The following is a 21,890-nucleotide window of genomic DNA, read 5'->3' as shown; positions in this document are numbered from 1 at the left end:
AATACCCTGATGAGAGAGGATATGAAAGCAAGGTTAATATCTTATTTCTCTCACCAATGGACAGATATTAGTCATTTTAAACACGTTAAAATCTTTGCTTATATAAACAGAAAAACAGAAGCCTGAATTAAATAACTTTGTGAACACATCACTAAAATATTAGCCTAAAAATATATAAATAAAAATCCTGAGATGCTTCCTCACAAGTCCAGTTTTTCATTGGTTTACATAGCATGATGTGTGTGGACCCCTGTGCTTTACTGAGTCTGCTTTCAAATGGATACTGAGGTCTCATCTTTTATGGAAAAGGAAAGAGAGTTGCAACTCAGCAGTTTCTTAAACAGAAACTGATAAAAAGAAAATACTTTGTAGTTGTAGACCTAAGTAACTTGTGAAGAGCTTTTATGGATTATAGATGTTGATTTTTCAGGAAATTAAAAAAAACCTCCCTGAAATAAAAGAAAACAAGTACACAGCATTTAGATATACTAAAACAGAGTGATACTTCTTGGCCTGTCAATCTGATGCTAAACCTGGACAAAATTGTGCTAGATACATTCTGTTCTGAGTGGTGTGGTTGACACAGTAGAAGGACAGGATGCCATTCAGAGGGATCTCAACAGACTTGAAAGGTGGGCCAAAGTGAACTTAATGAGATTCAACACAGCTAAGTGCAAGGTTTTGCACTTGGGCCAGAGGAATCCCAGACTGGAAGGAGCAGTCCTTGAGAGTAGCAGAGAAGGACCTGAGGGTCCTGATGGAAGAACTTAACATGAGCCAGCAGTGTGCTCTTGCAGCTTGGAAAGCAAATGATATTCTAGGCTCCATCAGAAGAGGGGAGGCCAGCAGAGACAGGGAGATGATTGTCCCCCTCTACTCTGCTCTTGTGAGGCCCCATCTGGGGTACTGTGTCCAGGTCTGGAGTCCCCAGTACAAGACAGACAGGGAGCTGTTAGAGAGGGTCCAGAGGAGGGCCACAAAGATGATCAGGGGACTGAAGCACCTCCCCTGCAAAGACAGACTGAGGAAGCTAGGCTTGTTCATCCTGGAGAAAAGAAGGCTGTGGGGTTCCTCACTGCAGCCTTTCAGTACCTAAAGGGAGCCTACAGAGGGGAGGGGAATCAACTCTTTGAAAGGATAGATTACAGCAGGACAAGGGGAAATATTTTAAATTGAGGGAGGGAAGATTTAGGTTGGATGTCAGGGGGAAGTTCTTTACTGTGAGAATGGTGAGGTACTGGAACAGGCTGCCCAGAGAGGTTGTGGATGCCCCGTCCCTGGAGGTGTTCAAGGCCAGATTGGATGGGGCCCTGGGCAGCCTGGTCTAGTATTAAATGGGGAGGTTGGCGGCCCTGCATGTGGCAGGGGGGTTGGAGATTCATGATCCTTGAGGTCCCTTCCAACCTAGGCCATTCTGTGATTCTGTTTGAGAAATATCTGTTACTGTTGTTCCTGATGAATGGGAATCAGTGATAATTTGATGAGATATCATATTGATACTACCCAGCTTCCTCATTAACAACTAAAATTACTCAAAATCAAAATGTTATAAAATGTGTGAATGAAGAATATCTAAAAGTTTTGTCTCAAATTGAATTGTAAGCAAGAAGACATTGAGAAACAGTTCCTGCCTGAAATGCTTCCTTTTGTCTCTTTCTAGTATTGGCTTAATAAGATGTGTACCACTAGTGAAGTTCGAAGGTGATACAAGTTTTGGGAATATGATAGTTGCTGGAAAAGAGAAGATTAGTTATGCAAAATGATCTAAATTGGTTGTTAAGCTGAAAAGAGCAAGGAAATCTGTGTTTTATTGCAAATTGTTTCCTCTAGTGATAATAATGGTAAGGGTAGAGACAAGCAAGGATGGAAAAGTCTTGAAACTCTGATATATTTTGATCTGGACATGAAATCAGTGTAATGATCTGACTGAACATATTTATGTAATGTAAGTATGCACATGGATAACTATCAAATATTTAGGGTACAGAAGGTATATCATCTGTACCATTGGTGTTTGTGGTCACAAATGGTCCAGAGTCCGCAACTGTAAGTGAATACTGACCTAAGCAGGTCCAGAACCAAAAGCCACTCAGCTGACTCAATGTTTTGTTTTTCCTCAACAGTGCTATTAGTAGATCTCTACACTGTCCTCCTTGGAGTGGTATGGATGCACTATACAATCAATGATAAATTAATTTTCTATGCTATATGGATGTTCAGAAAAATACAAGAATAACAAACTCATGAGGCTAGAATACAAAGATGACAAATTCAGAAGTGAAATTCAATACATGAATCAGGAGGATGATTGTTTCCTTAACTTGACAAGCATGGTAGTCCATCCTCAAAGATTTTAAAGAACGGTTTTCCTCCTGAGAGTACACATGCTAGTCTAATCTGGAATGTTTTAAGAGAATGCAGTGATTAACCCATGAAAAATGCCAGACACAAACAACAGTGCCTTCTGCTATCATGATCTGAATTAGCAACCTTAGAAATACGGATGAACAATCAAAAAGCCCAAACTTGCATTGACTCATACAGCAACAGAATTGCTGTATCAAAAAAATGTTGAAAATGTTCCAAATGTGGGGAAAAAAACAACAACAAAACACTGGCACTTTACTGGTCCCCAGAAACTTCATAACATACAATACATGGAGACCTCACAGCAAGGTGTTCTATCACAGAGAACACCTATCAAATGTGTTTTATCAAATGCCACACCTGACAGCCTGTGATTTAAAGGTCAAGAGTTTATCATCCTTTCATTAAACAATCAAAATGGAAATTAAAGAATAAGAAGGGAGAAAAACAGCAGCTAAAATGACTGTAAGATAAAAATTACCTCTTTTGTAAGGTTTATTGTTAAAGTCTGCTAGATCTTAACAGCGAATGACAAAGTTGTGTGTTTTGTTGAGGATGAAAAACCTCAGCTACTTTCTTCAGTGTGATGACCTTTCTGTTGTAATTTTCTTTTGAGTAAATTGATAGTAGGAAAATAAGAGGAAAGGTTTTTTCTGCCTATTCACTATCTTGTCAGGTGCTCAAGATTCTGTCTTCAGAAGAAAAAAGAAAGCCCTTCTTTCATTCAAAAACTCGTGAGCTATTTAGCTATAAATCACAGGAGATACACCAACTTGAATGATTCCTCTAGTTTGCATTCTGTGAATAATTACATTTTTTTCTGGGAGAAAATGAAGTTATTATATGGCTTCTTAATTCCAGAAGAGCATTGCCTTTTTAAGTTGTATTGCAAAGGCCAAAATATTCATTCCCTTTTAATTTTCCACCTTTCTCTTGCTTTTATTATGCCATTAAGCAAACTAGATATATTTTAACTGCTATGGAGTCAGCCATAAGGTGATGTGATAAAATGAAGGAGATATCTTCATCTTTGAATTCTGTAATGATCAAAATAAACACATGAATTTATTCTGCCTGTAGCCTATTAATGACGCTTACGGAAAAATAAATACATAAATAAATCCCTCTCCTTACTCTTGAAGTCAGAGAGTGTCAGTTTTCCATATACGGTGATTTATGTTTGAATATACATACCGATTAAAAAGACAATGAAGAGAGAGTCCTAGCAATTCTGGCAGTAAGTCTAGTCTCATAATAGCGTAATTATTTTGTATGATCTTCTTTCACTAGGCTCTAATTCTGTTTAAAATAAAGTTATATATTCCTCTTTTGTTCTGCACAGCAACAGAGCAAATTAACAGTAACAGAATGTTCTATTAACTGAACTAATGGTGCAGCTCCTTCTGCTAAACTTGTATAACTCCTTAGAAACACCATGTGCTGCTTGTTCAGTTCCAGTTTATCTCCTCATCATTCTGGCAAGTCAAGTGAGGTCTCTTCCTTCTTTAAGAATATTTCCCTACATCACAGTCTTGCAGTCTCACTTGCTGCTAATTGCAGTGATTGCAAACGTGTTGACACTGAAGCTTGGTGAATGCTGAAAAGAAATCTGCAAATATTTATTTGACTTAATACGTGCATTTGTTTTGGCACCGTTCACATCCTTGGAGATTTCCTTTCACTTGCAAGCTTAGTAGCATGAATGGTTGCAAAGCAAGGTATTTTGAATAAATAATGTGTATTTCTGGAAAGTACATTTCAAAATCATAACGGCAAATATTACAACCGAAAAATCGTTTCTTAAGCAGGCTGTTGGACCTACTAACAATACTTTGCTATCCTGAAGATTAAATAGCTTGTGAGTTTACAAGAGAGCATGAAAGATCAGTGAATTTGCCAGTTTGCACCAGCAGAAACTTGACTGGTGAGCCATATCCATAGAGCCATCTGGGCACCATTACTCGAGACGTACACAGTTTGTCCTTGGGGAAATGAGGGATTTAAATGCCAAAATAAATGTACTGTGCTACAGTTTAAAGTATACACTGAATTGTTTTAACATTTTTTTTGTTTTGTTTTGTTTTTGAAACTGCAGAGCCCTGCAGCGATCATTTTATTGGTGAACCTTTGTGAGAAATAGTGCTCGAAAGATTCCTATTGCTGTGAGTCTTCATTCTCTCAAAACTCCGCAGATGTTTCCCTTGCAAGATTTTTGTTCTCAGCTCAATGTACTTGAGAACGTAACAGTAAGAAAATATGCTAATAGAGTTGAAAGGGAAAAAAGATATGGGTGAGAAAACAGCAGGAAAGAAGAGAAAGAATCCTTATTTTTAAATGAAAAAAGGGGAATTGATCATTTCATAGTTTTTGACTGGTAAATTTCACACATGTTGCAAAAACTTAGTAAATGTATAATCAATGAATATACAGATGCTATAATTAAGAAATATGCAAGAGAGTTTGACTTAGCAGGTTATTGCACCAAAAAAGGATAGAGGGCTTCCCCTTATCCTGGGCTTGCTGGAAAACTCTAAAAGGAGGAATGTCCAGAAAAAGATCCTTCCCTACTGGTAGTCAGCTCTTAAATGGGGTCTAGGAGAGGTGGAGCCAAGGTCTACCCCTTCTGGCAGTGCAGGTGAATTGCCTTCATTGCTCGCCTCAGGTGATCAATTGGAGGTTCAGGCTGTGATTCAGCAGTTACCATACAGTAAATTAAATCATAAATTTTATTTCACAAAACTATGAAACCTGCTATTTAACTGATCTTTCACCTCTACTCTGTATTACTTTATACTTAAAGCTTGATCAGGATTATCCATAAAATTTAAACCTGGGAAGCAGCTTCAGCATGAGAAATAAAGTGATTTTTTCCATCTGATTATTCTTTAATGTATGTACTACAATGTTAGGGGAAAGACAGAATGCTGGGTTGAAGCTTTTCCATAGCATTTAATCTTGGACTGCTCTCTAGGCTCAGTTTATTGAATCCTACCTTGATGAAGTTACTTAAAAAAATCAACTGGTGAAAATGTGCTAATATTCAACCTTATAGAAAAACTGCTTAGAGAAGGCATTTGTAAGATGCTGACAAAAATCAAAAAGAACGTAAGACAGAAAAAGGAGTTAAAATCCTTTGGAAAATAGTATGTTTGCCACACAACTTCTCTTTAGATGTTTCCCTTCCCTTTTCCTCAGTGCTGGCTGTTTACAGTTTTCATGTATGGAAATTGTGTAGACAAAATTCTTAGATTAGTTTATTGTCAGTGCAAATAGTTTTCTCCTAAGCATTATAATAAGAAACCAAATCATCTGCAATGTTTGAAAGCAATATAGTGTTGCTGTGTGTATTCAGTGTCTTGTAAATTCAGTTAATTGTTTTAATCGTTTATTTAGAAGAATCTGATTATACCTATCACCATAATTAAGCTAGTTCTGCTCTGAACTTTATATATGTATGCTCAGATGACAAGGTCTAATCACTGGTGGTTGGAAGCACTAGTTGCACCTGTTGAGAGAAATGGAAAAATATCCTACAGAAGCTCGGGAGGTTACCAAGCTTATAGAAAATTATCTCTTTGGCATTAATTGGTTTGAACAAGTGTGAATACTTCTTTTATGAATTCTCAAACTAATAATGTTTCCTTTTTCTTTTCCTTTTTCCTTTAAGTGATGTGAAAAAATTTTAGTAAGAGACTCTGTGCCCTAAAGATCATACCTTTGAAGTACACAAGAATGGCAAAATGTGGCAGAAAAGAAGAACTGTTATATTTATAGGAAACTGAAGCTCAGAGATTTTAACTTGTTCTAAGATCCAGCAGGAGGCTGAAGCTGTGAATCAAGGGAAGGAGCTTAAGGGCAAGGTGTTCTTTCTAGATTTGTTTGCTTAAATATTGGAAAGAAAATGTGCTCTCCAGATTTGACATAGCTGAGATCTCTCCCTTTGCAAATCTCCATGGAAACTCACAATACAGATTGAAATGGAGACTGCAAAGAAAAGGAGCTCTGGTCTGTTTAACTGTAGCAAAGAATTATCTATGCAGTAACATCTCTTAAATGTGGATGAATAAAAAAGTGTTTTTCTCAAGGACTAGAGACAGAACTTCTGCAATCAGTGAAATGCTGTGGTAGTGTGACACCTCTTTTCTAGGAGCTATCAGATTTTAAAGGCTGAAAGGTAGGGTAAATCTAGAAGAAAAATCACTCCTATAGTGAGCCAGATTTGCTTACAACATTTACAGGATGTTCTTTGTATGCACAGTTTGTTCTGTATTTCTCTGGGTGCCCAAAAGCCAGTGGAAAATGCAGAAGTCTTGATTGATATAGTTTTCAAATGGACTCAGGATTTTTTTTTATGAGGGTTGTGTGGCAATATTTCTCAACCTTCTTCTGGACTCTTAGAGGATGGACACCAGACTCAGCCTTGTCTGGGTGGGACACCACAAAGAAGAAACTTTGCAGCTTTAAATATTTCTAAGTCTTCAAGGTAGCACTAGGCGTTTTAGTCCTTCTTATGCAAAAGTAAATAGTTCGGATACTAATGTTGCTTCTGTTTGCCCATGTGGACAGCAGGTAGGCCATGAGTCAGCAGTGTACCCTTGTGGCCAAGAGGGCCAATGGTATCCTGGGGAAATCAAAAATAAAGTGGCCAGAATGTCGAAGGAGGTGATCTCAGGAGGCTGAGAGACCTGGGTTGTTCAGTGTGGAGAAGACTTAGAGGAGATCTCATAAGAGTTTTTAAATATCCAGTGGGTGGGAGTCAAGTGGATGGATCAGGCTTTTTTCAGTGGCACGTGATGTGAAAAGGGGCAATGGGCAGAAACTGTAACACAGGAAGTTCCATACAAGCATGAAGAACTTATTTACTGTCATGACAGAGCACTGGAACAGGCTGCCCAGAAAAGATTGTAGAGACTCCTTCTTTGGAGGTATTCAAGATCTAATCTGTGTGAACCATTGTAGGAAACTGCTTAGCAGGGGATTGGACTTGATGATCTCCTGGGGTCCCTTCTAAACCCTGCAATTTTGTGGTACTATGTTTTAATTTAATTCATATTAATAAATACAGATTTGAGCTTTATCTGCTCTTAGTTAACTGTGCAAATTCGTTTTGTGTTGATAGTTCTGCTTAGTCAGTTCTACTATATCTCAAATATATACGTATGCAATTTACATGTGCTGCATTTATTTACCTTGACTGTTATCCTGTTACACATATATCTTGCCAAAAAATAATGGTTAATGAAGTTTTCCTTTAATTAGTTTGATTTATAGCTCACTTAAGACAGGCAAAATTGTTATTTGTTTGTGTTTATTTTCTTTTTGAAAGTGTAGAGGTATGTTCTTTTACTGAGAAACTGTTACTGCCAGTATGCTTTCTGGTATGCTCTCTTGTATTTTAAGTTATGTCTAAGAGTGCTCAGAGTAGGTGTCTTGATTCTGCAGATCCGTGTGTATCGAGTACTTAATATTCCCACATTTTAAATTCAGACTTCCAAATGTAGTTGTCTGAAACGGTGGAGTCCTTGTAACATGCCAAAGCATGCACAAAGTGATAATGAACATATAATCACTCCAGGAAGCTTAGAAATCACTTTCATTGCAGGAAACTACTTAAACACATTTAAAATCCTATATAAATTACCCTGAATTAATGAGACTCTCACCGAAATAGAACTGACATCCTTGCTAATGCTGAATGAAATCATGATCGTTCATCTAATAGAATAAGTAAGAAATACGCCCATTGTAATTTAAGAATATGGACATGAAAGTCTCCTGACAATACATTTACAACGAGGTGAGCTGTATTAAGAAATTTGAGTTGTGTATCCCTGATAGGAGAATGCTCAGTGTAGCAATGTAGTGACCAGGCACAGGCACTCTGAAACTATGTCCAGGTAGCATGCCAAATGCCAGGTCAGTCAGCTGAAGTGAGAGAGTGAGATACTCTTGGATAGACCTGGAATTTACATCAAAATATCTCAGTGAGAATGAAATCTTTCCAGTGACTTCAGTAGTTCAAGTGAACCCACCGCTTGTGTTACATCAGGAAGCCATCAGACTTCTTTTGGCTCTGAATAAGAAACTTCTTCAAGTTGCTGTGTTCTTGTTTGGGTCTTCCCAGTCCAAGAGGCTGCTGCTGAGTGTGGTTAACCCAGCAACTGTAGAACCTTCAATCTCTCATTTGCTCTGCTGTCAGTTGAGAAATGATTTAGTTATTTTGAAAGCAGTATTTGCCTTTCCTCATAGTGATTGAAATTCAGCCCCTTCTTCTGGACTGCCTGTTTTAAGAAGTCAAAAAATGTGACATTTTCAGGTAGAATTATGGTTCCTCTCTTCCTGGGAGTGCTTCTGGGAACATCCCATTAATAAGTAAGAAATAGGCTCAGGAAAATCAGAATTTTAACCATTAGTGGCTGAACCTCTAGGCATTTTACCAGAAAAAAAAGTGCTTTTCAGACTGTCCATAAACTTCTGTCTCCTCTCATCTCTTGAGAGTGGTATTCTACAGATATTAAGATTCCAACAGAGAATATTCCTCAGGAGCACCTTCTTCTTTTACTCTAAATATGGTCGTTGCATTTTTCTTATTTTACAGATGGGTTAGGCTGTTTTTGTTTATCATTACAGCTGTTCGTATTTCTCTTCATGGGAAATTTCTTTGGCCTTTTCTTTTCTCTTTTCTTTTCTTTTCTTTTCTTTTCTTTTCTTTTCTTTTCTTTTCTTTTCTTTTCTTTTCTTTTCTTTTCTTTTCTTTTCTTTTCTTTTCTTTTCTTTTCTTTTCTTTTCTTTTCTTTTCTTTTCTTTTCTTTTCTTTTCTTTTCTTTTCTTTTCTTTTCTTTTCTTTTCTTTTCTTTTCTTTTCTTTTCTTTTCTTTTCTTTTCTTTTCTTTTCTTCTTTTCTTTTCTTTTCTTTTCTTTTCTTTTCTTTTCTTTTCTTTTCTTTTCTTTTCTTTTCTTTTCTTTTCTTTTCTTTTCTTTTCTTTTCTTTTCTTTTCTTTTCTTTTCTTTTCTTTTCTTTTCTTTTCTTTTCTTTTCTTTTCTTTTCTTTTCTTTTCTTTTCTTTTCTTTTCTTTTCTTTTCTTTTCTTTTCTCTTTTCTTTTCTTTTCTTTTCTTTTCTTTTCTTTTCTTTTCTTTTCTTTTCTTTTCTTTTCTTTTCTTTTCTTTTCTTTTCTTTTCTTTTCTTTTCTTTTCTTTTCTTTTCTTTTCTTTTCTTTTCTTTTCTTTTCTTTTCTTTTCTTTTCTTTTCTTTTCTTTTCTTTTCTTTTCTTTTCTTTTCTTTTCTTTTCTTTTCTTTTCTTTTCCCAATCTCATGTTATTTTTGTGGTAGCTTGCCCAGAGTGGGAGTCAGAACAAATTCATTTTCCTGAAATGTAGTTATGGGAGGGCTGCATGAGAGGATGAGAGAGAATATGAGAGGATCTCCATTACTGTATTTATAGCTACCTGTCGCTATTGATCATTAACCAATCTTGCTAGAAGTATGGCTTCAATTTTCTTTTTTTCAATGTGGATTAAGCAGTGTTGCCAACACACATTTTTCTCTGTCAGACTTCACAGTAAGTATGTGGCACACAAAAGTTTGAGAGCCATCTCCTCAGATGCTTTTTAAAAAAGGACTCAGAGATTTTATGCTTCCTGGCACTGACAAATTAGAATTTAACACTTTCAGCTGACTTTAAAGGCTGCAAAAAGTTTTTGAATTGGGCAACAGAATTTAGCTGTGTGTCAATAAAAAAACAAGGGAACAGCCAGGGATGGAAAGATTCTTACATTTGGAAAGGCTTGAATTGCAGCACCACTTAGCATACACTGCATTGTGTATAGAAAGAATTTTAAAAAATGCCAGAAAACAGCATGTCTCTACCTAAGTCAGGATAGCACTGAAGGCAAGGCAGTTCAATATTTTCTTAGGTCAGCAATAGCTGCAGGCTTTAGCCTATGCTAGGTATCTGCACATGATGAAGGAAAGCAGGCGAAAATGAACTCGGAGGAAACAGTCAAGTGCATGGAGAGACTGAGATTTGGAAATGGAGCTTATATAAAATGTCAAAGATAAGTTGTGTAGTCACATGGCCTGCAGCAGGTTTCTCATCCACAGTCAGCAGCTACAGGGCCTTAAGCTGAAGCTGGCTGGTCATGTTAGAAGGTACTTGTTCCCCTTTGAAGTAGCAGATGCACTGAAGAGCTGGTACAGGAAAATACTAACTGAGCATAATTTGAGGGGGCCACTTTTATAGGACACCACAATGCACATCTGAACTGGATGATGTTATTGGGTCATCACCAGGAAGGAGAACTGAGCTTTCAAATGCTGTGGGATGTGTAGCTGGTTGTTTTGCACTGATTTATCAGGACTTTATGGTATTTTTTGAGATACTGCAAATAAAATTGTAAAAAAAACATAGGAAGGAAGAGGTACTTCATCAAGGGGAAGCAGCATAGGAAGGACTTAGTCCCAAAGAGTTGAAGGAAAAAGAGGGTGCAGTGCTGACACTTCTTGCCATTCCATCTGTCTCAGAGCTTGCAGCAAGGTCCAGACAGTGCATGTCTCTTTTTTTTGGTGATTTTTTATTACTTTTAAATTTTTTAGATTATGGTTCTGCATTTTGTGAGTGAAAAATCACAGTGCAGCCTCAGCTCCTCTTCCTGTCCCTCCAGAAATAAGGTTTCTGTGGGATCATGGATGCAGTGGGGAGTTATGGGGAGAGGCTGAAAGCATCAAAAGCATCATGTACACAGGCAGGAGGCACACCTGTCCTTCAGGGTTCCCTGAGAGAGAACTGGCCTGTCTACTCTTCAATCTTTGTGAATAAAATAAAGAAATTTGGAGACTTGTGGAAGGATTTTTACTTCCAGATTTAAGTTTTAAGTTGGGTTGATTTTGCTGAACAGTAATAAGGGAATCCTCAAACTGCCTACCAATAAATGAGAATTAATGTATTGAGTACATTAAGTGTTAACAATCTTTGTGGAGCTATGTTGGTGCAGAACAGTCTGTGTAAAGAAAATCCCACAAGTTGAAGATTATATACAAAGGAACATTTTAAAGGAAATATATATTATTTTACCAAAAAAAAAAAAAAAAAAAAGCTTATGCTTCAGGTGTAGGGAAATGTGCAAAGTGATCCAATGTGCCAGTAAAAAACTAAAGCTTGTAGAAACAAAACAACATTAAAACATTGAAAGTTCTAGTAAATGTATGGGTTTCAGAAGAAGAGGTCCACCTATTAATTTGGAAAAGGCAGCTTCCTTTGTACTGGAAGAATGAATAAGGGAGGCCAGAGTGCATGAGATCAAAGGGCACTCACAGGGTGTACTGAACAAACGAGGGAGAGACAGGCAAGTCAGAAAGCAGGATCAAAGGACACTTATGATAAAGAGGCTCTGCTTGCCATCTCCTGTAAAGAAACACAGTGAGTCAGCAGAAGAAAAATCTAAAAGGAGATCACATTAGAAGCAAGTTACATGTATTTTCTGACCATCAAAGGATGAGGAAATGATGGGTTGTAGGTGATATTCAAGCACAAGTTTGTTGACTGCAGGTGCCTGGCTTGCAGCTATGGATTAAAGCCTTTAAGGGAATAGACTGAAAGAAGCTAAGGCAGATGGTGCATTAAATGATCGTCTCATATGGGGCTTGGTGGGACCCTGTCTAAAGTGCTTAGTTAGTGTAGAAAAAGCAACTTCAAATCATACTCTGAAATGACACTTAATTAAGGATATTAAAAGCTTGATTAGAATAATTAAGAAATTGCTCAATATTTAGCACTTAGATATTAATTTTCATCCATCAGTTTCATAGAACTTTTTATGGTGCATTCAGTCAACCCATCCTTCTACTTTTCGGAGCTCTGTGAGTGCCTGAGTCAGCAAGCTGCATGTGTGGGGCTATGTCACAAATCCAACAGAAGTCTGGGAATGTAATTCATATCTGAAACTTGAACAAGGGGAAAATGAGTCCTTTCATACAGTTCAGTACAGTATGTTATACATAGTCTGAAAAAAAAGCATTATTGTACGGGAACATTACCAACTACCTCTAGAATGGGGAAAGTTACAAAACAAAATGACAGTTCTCCCCTGAAAAACAAGTTTCAATATCTTGACACACTTCTCTGGCACAGGCCTCACTAGCCATGTAGTGCATGGTCAGCAGGGCACGGTCGGAGAGGGAAAACTTCTCAGGAAATACAATGCACTGTTCCTTGAAGTAGAATGTTTGTTTTCCATTGCTCTGGGAGATGAGTGAGAGAGGAGCTCCTGCAGCCAGCCTCCATATGGAGCATCCTGTACAGAGTTTTCATTTTCAGAGACGTGTATATCAGATAGTGTCATGGAGCAGTCTGTAACAGCAAGATGAGAGACTTACATTGCAAGGTATTGGGTCAGCTCCTTGGCTGATGTAAGTCCATGTAGCTGAGGATCTTCTCATCTCTTGTACTAAATTCCTCTAAGTCTTAAGACTTGGCAAACGGAGTGAAACATATCAAGCTATTTGCTGAATAGATGTAGTTAATCAGTGCATGTCCCTTTCTTTTGTGTTCTTGTTTCCCCTCTCTGTGCCTGGAGGTATTTTTTCCTGATATGGTGTATATAATCACTGAACTTTAGGTCTCTATTGCTTTCTGCTCTGTTTATTCTAGCTGGCTTTGTTTTGTTTCTACTACCTCAGAATTTTTCTTGCTTTTTTTTTCTTTCTTTCTTCTTCAATTTCCTTATTAAATAAACTATTGAAGGAGAACTTTGAAATACAAAACTGTTATAGTAGTTATTCTGCTGTTTTACCACTCTCATTCTCAGTGCAGCTGGGGTCCTTCCTTGTTATCCCTGATCAGTGTTCTAATATTCTTGCATCTCATTTTTCTTCTCTGCTCAAACAAACTAGTACCTAATTTTGCAGTGTACTTTTTACTCCAGAAATGTCCAGAATTACTTTAGTCAACGCTTTTTCTGGTGAAGTAATTACAGTATATTCCATTTTATTACTCCCTTCCACAAGCTTCAGAGTAATCTTCTTGTGTGTTTTCTATGTCAAGAGTGTGTCTTAAGTCTGTAAAACTATCATTTACAGTTTTCTATACTTAAAAATTTTTGGTAGAAGGTTTAAAGTTTCAGAACTTCTAGATTACACAGAATTATTTTTCCTTAATGAATCAGATTTATAAAAGTATGTGCCAAAACTGAACAACTTTAAGTATTTTTCATATATAACATTCTTTTCAGTTTCTGTTGATGTCATCCAGAAACTGGTGATCAAGCTATTTGACGATTCTTGAAAGATGGTGATCTGACTTGCGCACCTTTGTTGTTCCTGTTTCTACCTTTTTAAGTGATACGAAACTCACTGAATTAAAATCTTTACTTTGGATGAAAATTTAAATTTAACATCTTGAAATTTAAGTTAACTTTCAGCATTGGCAGACATAGCAGTAATAAGACTTCAGACTTAAAGGCCTGGGAATTTTTTAATGACTGGAGTCTTGAAAAAAATGCGCTATTTCATAGAAGATATATATTTATATGTAAAGCATTGTGAAGAGGAAAGAAGAAGATCCTATCCCCTTAACATGCTAATGCCATATGGTACAGTCTCATATATTGCTGTGCCAAAATGATTGCTCTCCAGAAATGATATGATGAAGTTGCAATAACAGCAGTCCTTGCCAAACGATGTGCCGTGGCATTAAAAGAGGATAAATGAACTTCACTAGAAAAGGGGAAATGGCTCATTCCACTTGTGTGTGAATAATTGCAATTAAATTTACAATATGGCTTAAATCCATGGCAGTTTTAAAGTTTTGCTCATCTAAAGGATATTTGTAATTAGTTCAGTGTGTGTCTATCAGCACTGCTCAGCAGACTGCGGTGTTTCCTGGTTTGGACCCATTAATTAAGATCTAAAAGTTGCTACAAGTCTTCTCATTTCTACCTCATATTAGAGATGAAAAAGCAGACCTAACAAAATTCAGTATTTGAATAGCATCTTGCTTCCTTAATTTTTAAAAGATGTATCTAGAATTTGTCCTAAGGACCAAAATTCCTGTCAGTTTGTACCTCCACACCTTAAATCCACTCTGACTTGGGTAGCAGAGTTCAAACTTGGTTGATTAGAAGCAACAGTGAATAAACAGAAACCTTATGGTTAGCATGGAACCAGTGTAAAACACAAAAAGGTCAGAATAGCAACACTTTTCCTACAACAGTGCCATCCTGCTACTTCCTTTTTGGTGTTTTCTCATGGCCCCAGACCTGAATTTTGTCATTTGTCTGATTTTTCACCAGTCCTTGGAATTAAGCATATTTTTTGAACTTCGGGAGACCTTCGCTTGTGAGAAGCACCAGTGGTCTATTTTCTGGACTGTGAAGAGCTCCTTCAGAGTGTAGGGGATCCTCACACATCCCCACTTCTGTTGATGTGGAAATTCTCATCAGTTTTGAGAAAGGGCAGGATTCACTATGAAAATTTAGCCCTGAATAGACAAAAATCTAACCCTGATTTTTCAAGGAGACCTGGGACCACAAGAAAAGAAGTCCTGAACTTTGTTCTGAGTGTCTTCTGAAACCTCAGAGATATAAAACATGCTCTATAACGAACGCTTGAGATAAGTATAATTTGTCTTTCATGCATGCAACTTTACCACTCTAAGCTGATGTGTTAAGCAATGTATTTGGTTAATTTGACTGTCAAAATGCTAAATGACATCACATTTATAATCCTATAATTAAATTGTAATCAAGAAGGGTTTGAATCAACTAGCTAGCTGCTGATGTGCAGCAGAGACTTGAGAGTTGAGTCGTATCAAGTCGAAGAAATATAATTTCAATGTGTACATTTAATTCCTTTTCCTTTCATGTTGCCTGTTTGTGTAGCTTCATGATTAACTGTTTCAGGCTACGACTGGTTGCCTGTGATTCAGTTATAACTCAACAAGTGTGGCATGACACTGTGTCATAATATGCAACCAAACTCCTTGGAAGGGGGCTTTAATTTTTTGGAAAATATGATTGGAGTGGCTCTGCAATCAGATGCAAAGCACTAGAGTAAATCAGAGCGGAGTAATGGTACTAAAATAAAAGTAAACTTAGAAGACAAGATAAAAATATGATAAAAATAAGGATGAAAAGTTCATTGGAACTCTTACAGTGTATTTTCTAATGATGGTAATGTGTCTTGCTGATAAGAGATGTGAAATAATTTTGCAGTGTTGTAGGTATTCATTAACATAAGAGTAGTAGGTAAAATTGCTAATTTTACATCAATATTTTTGTATAATCAGCCTTCATGCAAGGTGTGTTTGTTTATCTAGATCTTTGATTGTGTGAGTTTTTATAATAGTATCAAGTAAAACAGCAATGTTCTCACTGCACTCCATTGCCTATATATTTAACCTTCTTTACTGTTCTTTTCCTTTTTACTCTCACTGCGTTTTTCCTTTACCATCGTATCTCCATCTCCCTGCTGGCCACCACTCTGTTGATGCAGAATACAACTGGCCTTCCAGGCTGCAAGTGCACACTGCTGGCTCATGTTCAGCTTCCCAGCTACCTGTAAGGAGACTTCTTCAAAAGCATAAAATAAGAAAGAAATAATGATAATGAACCTACAGCTGTACCTTCCACTAGAGGAATAAATTTTCTATTCCCCTGTTAAATGTGGCCTGTCTCCCCATGTCACAAAGGTATTTCTTTTTTCCTTCTTTGAAAGTTTGAAATATTTGTGAACAATAGAGAGGGTACACAGAAACAGAAAGAGAACAGTGGGCTTGTTCCTCAGTCATAGGAGTTATTCTGTTTTTTGTCATCAGGCAAATTTAGAATTTAGGAACTGATGTTTTGAGAATTTAGACTCAATAAAGACAACAAAAAGACTGAGGTTTTAAAGGAATATGGTATTCCATGGAGAACCTAGACGTTCACAGCTTTAGGAAGTGGTTTTGCAAGCTGAACAGTGTTTCGTGAATTCTTGGAGTTATTGAGTTTTGGATGATATCAAACAGTACAAAAATCCAGCCCCTGCTCCTCAATGCCCATTGTGATTGGAATTTGTTAGGTCCCTGATGTCAGCTTAGAGCAGCAGAGGTACACCAACTGTATCTGCAGTAGTTAGCATTGGTACCAGAAGCAATGTAGATGCAGCAATGACATGATTTCCGAGATACTAGTAGGTTTGCAGCTGGAATAATATCGCAGTCTGTAGAGTAGAATATTCCATGAGAAATCAAGCAGAACTGTTGGTATTCATACCATTACTTGAATAAGAATTTCCAGACTATCATTCTTCTTACTCAGAAACTTTTCACTGTGGTGTATTTACAGTAAGGAGAGTAGAACTGCCAAAATAAAGCAAAATAAAACAAAGCCCAACCAACCACCAAACCTCAAAACTAATCAGCCAGAGTTCAACTTAAAGGCCATCTATTAAGTATTTATGGAATGAAAGCAAGCAGGAGCATGCAGGAAATTTCAAGAGACCTGTATGCTAAAGCAGTAGGAAATTTCATTGCTAAAGCTGTGCTCTTAGAGAAAAGCAGGCATGTATGACTTATTTTCAGATTATTTGGATGCAACCCTCACAGTGGAGTATCTGTGCTAATAATCTCGGTATGTATCTACTGTGTCTTTTTGCAGAGAGCAGAGGTTTAGATGTTCAGCAGTTTGTTGTGACCTGATAAGGAAAGAAAGTTGTATCTTCTCTGTGAAGTCTGTAATAACTGGAATGGTTGTAACTATCCTAAAACAAGGACCTAAAATAAGATTCCTGATGTTCTAGCTTTTCACCGTATTTTTATTAAAGGGATGACAAATACTCTTACAGTCCCATTATATGCCCAGTGTATCATGTATATAATTTTTTCATGTGTTTTGGAATCAGATTAAAATCATACAAACCAATATAAAAAGACACTATGTTTAGATCAGATGAGAAGAAATAATAGAAAGGAAAGAGAAAAGGCTGAGGTTTGATAGCACTCGGAATTTGGAGTGTGTGATTGCTCCTTATTCTTAACACTGAATCATTTCATCACTGAATGACCTATCTTAGGTCACAGCAAAATGCACACACATCGCAGTATCTAACATTTGTTTTGTCCTTGTAGTATATAATTTACAAGTTATAAACATACATGAAAACAGGACAAGTTCTGTTCTGCATTTGGGATACAGGTTAAGTAATCTGCATGGCATCAATTGCAATGTTTGATTAAATGAAAATGTCCATGCTGATCTGATCTGTTTAACTCATCAGAAATATTGTCTTCTAATTAACACCCTGCCTGTCTTAAATTATATTGTCCTTATGTCGATTTTTTGGCTTATTCTTCTGCATATTCTTCTGCAGCGTTATTTCATGTAAATACCTATCTACCTTTTTTTTTTTTTTTTTTTTTTTTTTTTTTACAATGACAGTAATTATTTAGGATGTAATGAAATTCAGTTATTTTTACAGTAACTTCAATAATATTGATTTCATAATAGATGTTGATGCCAATAAACATTTAAATATTTTACAGTGGCTATGTCAATAGTGTATTAATTGTGAATGCTTTTACCAGTAGAGTCATTCACTGTTCTGCAGATGACTCCACTCACTGAAGTGCTAGAATATACTGATTTTACTGTTTTCTTTCCAGCCCAAGCTGAATGTTCATGAGACAAAAGGAAACTTTAATAAGGGGATTTTAATAAGATGCTGCTTTATAAAGCTAAAAACATTTAGCAGAAATATACTTGAGCTAACTTACAGAAATGGAGTGAGGAGCAATTACATTATTTCACAGATAGGAGATTTTGTGTTTTTTTTCTTCCCCAAGGGAAAGATAGTACATCTAAAACCATGGAACTAACTTGGGAGATCCCTTGTGTTTCTGACTATGTTGTCTGTGATGATAAACATGAGGAAAAATAAAGAGCCATTTCCCACATATCCCACAACAGTGATGTAGCTGCCAGACTCTAGAGTCTTCAGATTCCTTTGTCACCCTCCAATTTTGCAGAACTGTTGGAAAGGGCTCAGTTTTGCTTCCCAAGACACTCTGACATTCTGGAGACCCTGGACATTTTGCAGAACAGATCTCCTTAACTCTGTGCTGGTATCAAGGTGCTGAGTTTGGTGTTTTGGTGTCCATGGGGAGACTGGGAAGGAGCTGTGGGGAAGGGATTTAAGTGCAGAACAGTGGAGGATTGGGAGTGCTGTGTGCAGCAGAACAGTGGGACATTGAGATAGAATAGAAGGGAAAGGGATTGAAGGAAATGAGAGAATCCAAGTGGGAGTTCTGTAACTTTTGTAAAACTTTAGGTAAATTTGGTGTTATGCTGTATCAGAATTAGGTCTCTGAAAGCAACTTCCCCCAGTCAAGGAAAGTGTACAGCATGTAACCCTGTCATTTATAATACTACAAATGATCACTGATGATTTTCTTATCAATTATCTTCACATTTCTTCTCTTGTAGGCCACTACTAAAAGAAGAGTTTGATCATGCCACTTGGCACCTGCTTGTGACCAGTTCTGAGGTTTGGAGTGCACGGAGTAGAGTAGGAGCACAGCAGTCGAGAGATCTTCTGAATTACCCAGCTACCTCAATTATTGCCTCCCTCTTCCAGGCCTCACATTGGAGAACACTTTACAGAAGCAGAGCAAATGACACTGTAAAAATGGTAAGGATTTGCTGGTATTTCTCCTGCTGACAGGTTTTATCCTGTGCAATGCTGCTGGAGCTCTTAGTAGTTCTCTCAGCTGAAGCTTCTGCCATTGCACTGCAGGTAACAAGCATGCCCAAAAACTAAGCCTAACTTTAGGTTAGCTTGGTTGATTTATGAGTTATCCACTCATAGAAATTGCATGATACTAGCATGTATGTTATAGTGAGGTAATAATACTAGCACTGACACAGATACCCAGCATCATTCTATCCTTGCTCTCTGTTCCCAGTGTATGTGCCTTGTGCTGATGCCACAGAGGTTGTCTGGCTTTTAGGTACTCCTTCATGCAAGCAGCTGCTAAAATAACACCAGCAGGTATTATAAAATAATAATGAATAATATCAATCCCAGGAGTGGTCTGCCCCCCCCATTTGCTCAGCTGGAGGGTAGGATAAATTGTAGCACATTCTAGTTAAGAGTTTAACGTCAGTGGGGGATATGAGATAGCCCTGCTTTATGCAGATGCTTCACACATGGATGTCTGCTAGGCTGAGTCTCTGCTGACTTGCCTGTTTAAAGGGTAACTTGGCTGCCACAGGCTCTCCCTGTTTAGCTGCTTTTGTGCATCATCAAGGTGTGGGAAGAAAGCAAGGCCACTTTCTCATTTCTGTGAAATGTGCTGCTAATGGGCACCTCACAGAAAGTCTTGTATTGGAAAGAAATAGGCGTAATCAGAGAAGATCTCATGGACAGCTGCTGGGCTGATTACTAGCCTTACCTATCATTATCCCAGGATATCTGCAAATAAAAAGAGCTGTTACAAGTTAGGTGTTGAATCAGCAACTTCACAGGAAACTAAAACTTCAGTATAAACAACAATTTCCCCAACTCTCTCCTACCCAAACAATGTATTTTACTTAATGTCTACTGATGGCCATGATTTGCTGCTGTTTTTCTATTACTGAGCATACATAAGCTGTTCTGAGGCATTGCAGTCCTGTTCAAACAAATATTGTCCATATTTATTCAGTGCTGTCAGTTACTGTGAGACAGCCAGAGCCTATCCATAAGTCACCTGGCTCTGCTTTTGGTTTTGGCTTCTGATATCATGCAGGGGACTCCACTCCCATCAGTAGTGCAGCTAAACTGTCTCAAAATTAAAAAGAATTTCACGTGTTCCTGAAGGAAATAGCAAGAAGTAGCATCTTTGATAATCCAGTAAATGGCTTTTCCCTTTCTGATAACACCCTATTTGTCACAGGGGAGAAGTCTGGAAGAAAAGCATTTTTCTTACTTTAGAAATTTGCCAATCATTTTGGATTCATAGAAAAGAGGTCTAGAAGAGACCTAGTGATATCTGATGAAGAATGAAAGATATGCCTGGCAGCACTGTGCATGGGGCCAATAATGAATCATATGATCGCTTCGGTTAGCTTGTGCATGCCAGTGAAATCTAGTTATTGTTTTTTCTATCATTTATTTCACAGCTTTGCCTATCTCCACAGCTGTAATTGTCATTCCATCAGGGTTCTAAGAAAGCAGAACCATCTGGGGAAATCAGCATTGCTTCGCTCAGTCTCTGCCGGAATTAAAATGATCTGATGTGAAGATGAAGGAGAAAAAAACTCCAAAATACCTTGCTGTGGGAATTTACCAGGGCTGTTGACCAGTATCTACAGTCCAGTGTGAAAGAAAAATTTTATTTAAATCCTGGAATGTAAACTAGAGTTATAAAAAAGGAAGGAGAGAGTTTGATTCTATTTTAATAGAACAGAAATTGCTGTCCTGAAAGTGTTGTGCGTGTGTACTCTAACAAAAGCCAATGAATTGTTCCTAGTTATAAAGATGCCAGGATGAGGCTAGCATGCATTATTATCAGTGAAAAAAATATTAATTCTCATTCCTAAAATATGACTTCATATTCCCAGGATTGACGAGATGAAGGATATGCAGTAAATTAGTCCAACATCCTCTTACCTCTAGGTCTGAACCCTGCTTAGATCATTGTTTGAAATAAATTGCTGTCTTTATCTGAAGCATGTCTCCTCTGAATATTTATTGGCACCACAAAACTGCTTTGGCATCTTGCACAAGTTGACATGATTCATTGTCACTATTCAAAGAGAGCAGGGAACAAGTGAAACTTGAGCTCCTGTAATGGCTGGAAGTCTGCACAGGGACTGCTAAACTCATGTTACTTCTCAGGCCTGCACTTTCAAAACCATGCAGGAAGCTAATGAAAGAAGTTTGTGTATATGTGGGTGAGAGAGAAGAATAATAAAGACATTAGCTAGACAGTCCTTTAGAATGACCACCTATCAAATACAATTCAGTGCTGATGTCTTAATTGCTGCTTGCTGCTTATAATTTGAATTTATCTCATAAAATTGTCTATGTAAAGAACATGTTGGCTAAATTATCAAATAATATGAGATTAAAGTCACATTAGGAAATATCACTAAATGAATAATTCTCTGAGCACCAGGGCAAATGAAGTGTGATGTTTTATGAATTTGCATCCACTGTCTTGACAGGACAGGATTTATTGAACTGTGACTTCTTCCTATTAGGATGTTTTTGTCATTCTTTTGTTGATCTCAGGGCACTTGAAAATGTTTTATTTTGTCCCTTGGCAAGGACTATGCAGTGTCTCTCCTCTATCCAGTCATCAAGCATCTGGCAGTGTAGTGTTGACTCTACCTGCACAGCTGGGATAAGCTGGAATCACAGCTATTACTCGATCCTACATTCTTTCTGATAATCTGTATGGCCCATATAGCTCTTGCTCTGGCTTTGGTGAGACAAGTAATGACCTGGGTGTGAGAGAAGCCCAAGTTCTCAGTGATGAAGGCAGAGTGGATGCAACTTGATTTCCAAT

The 21,890-nt window shown here is 37.4% G+C and overlaps 1 protein-coding gene across 11 annotated transcripts in view; it reads left to right on the top strand.

Moving 5' to 3' along the window:
* The window catches only part of LOC149918847 (uncharacterized), a 207,405-nt gene extending 186,320 nt beyond the window's left edge, over window positions 1-21,085 (top strand). For 6 of the 11 annotated variants that reach the window (XM_090134792.1, XM_090134791.1, XM_090134787.1 and 3 more), the window contains 3 exons: window positions 15,854-15,918; window positions 18,823-19,027; window positions 20,500-21,085. In XM_090134792.1, the coding sequence (XP_089990918.1) occupies window positions 15,854-15,918; window positions 18,823-19,027; window positions 20,500-20,523 (294 nt within the window). In that variant the 3' untranslated portion in view covers window positions 20,524-21,085. Of the gene's footprint in view, window positions 1-15,853; window positions 16,050-18,822; window positions 19,028-20,499 lie in introns of all 11 variants that reach the window. The other 5 variants (XR_016463927.1, XR_016463930.1, XR_016463928.1 and 2 more) reach the window with 5 other exon arrangements.
* The last annotated feature ends 805 nt before the right edge of the window (window positions 21,086-21,890 follow it).

The sequence above is a fragment of the Phasianus colchicus genome, chromosome 2, assembly GCF_987193195.1.
Source record: "Phasianus colchicus chromosome 2, bPhaCol1.hap1.1, whole genome shotgun sequence".
NCBI lineage: Eukaryota > Metazoa > Chordata > Aves > Galliformes > Phasianidae > Phasianus > Phasianus colchicus.
This window is presented reverse-complemented; position numbering and strand designations above follow the sequence as displayed.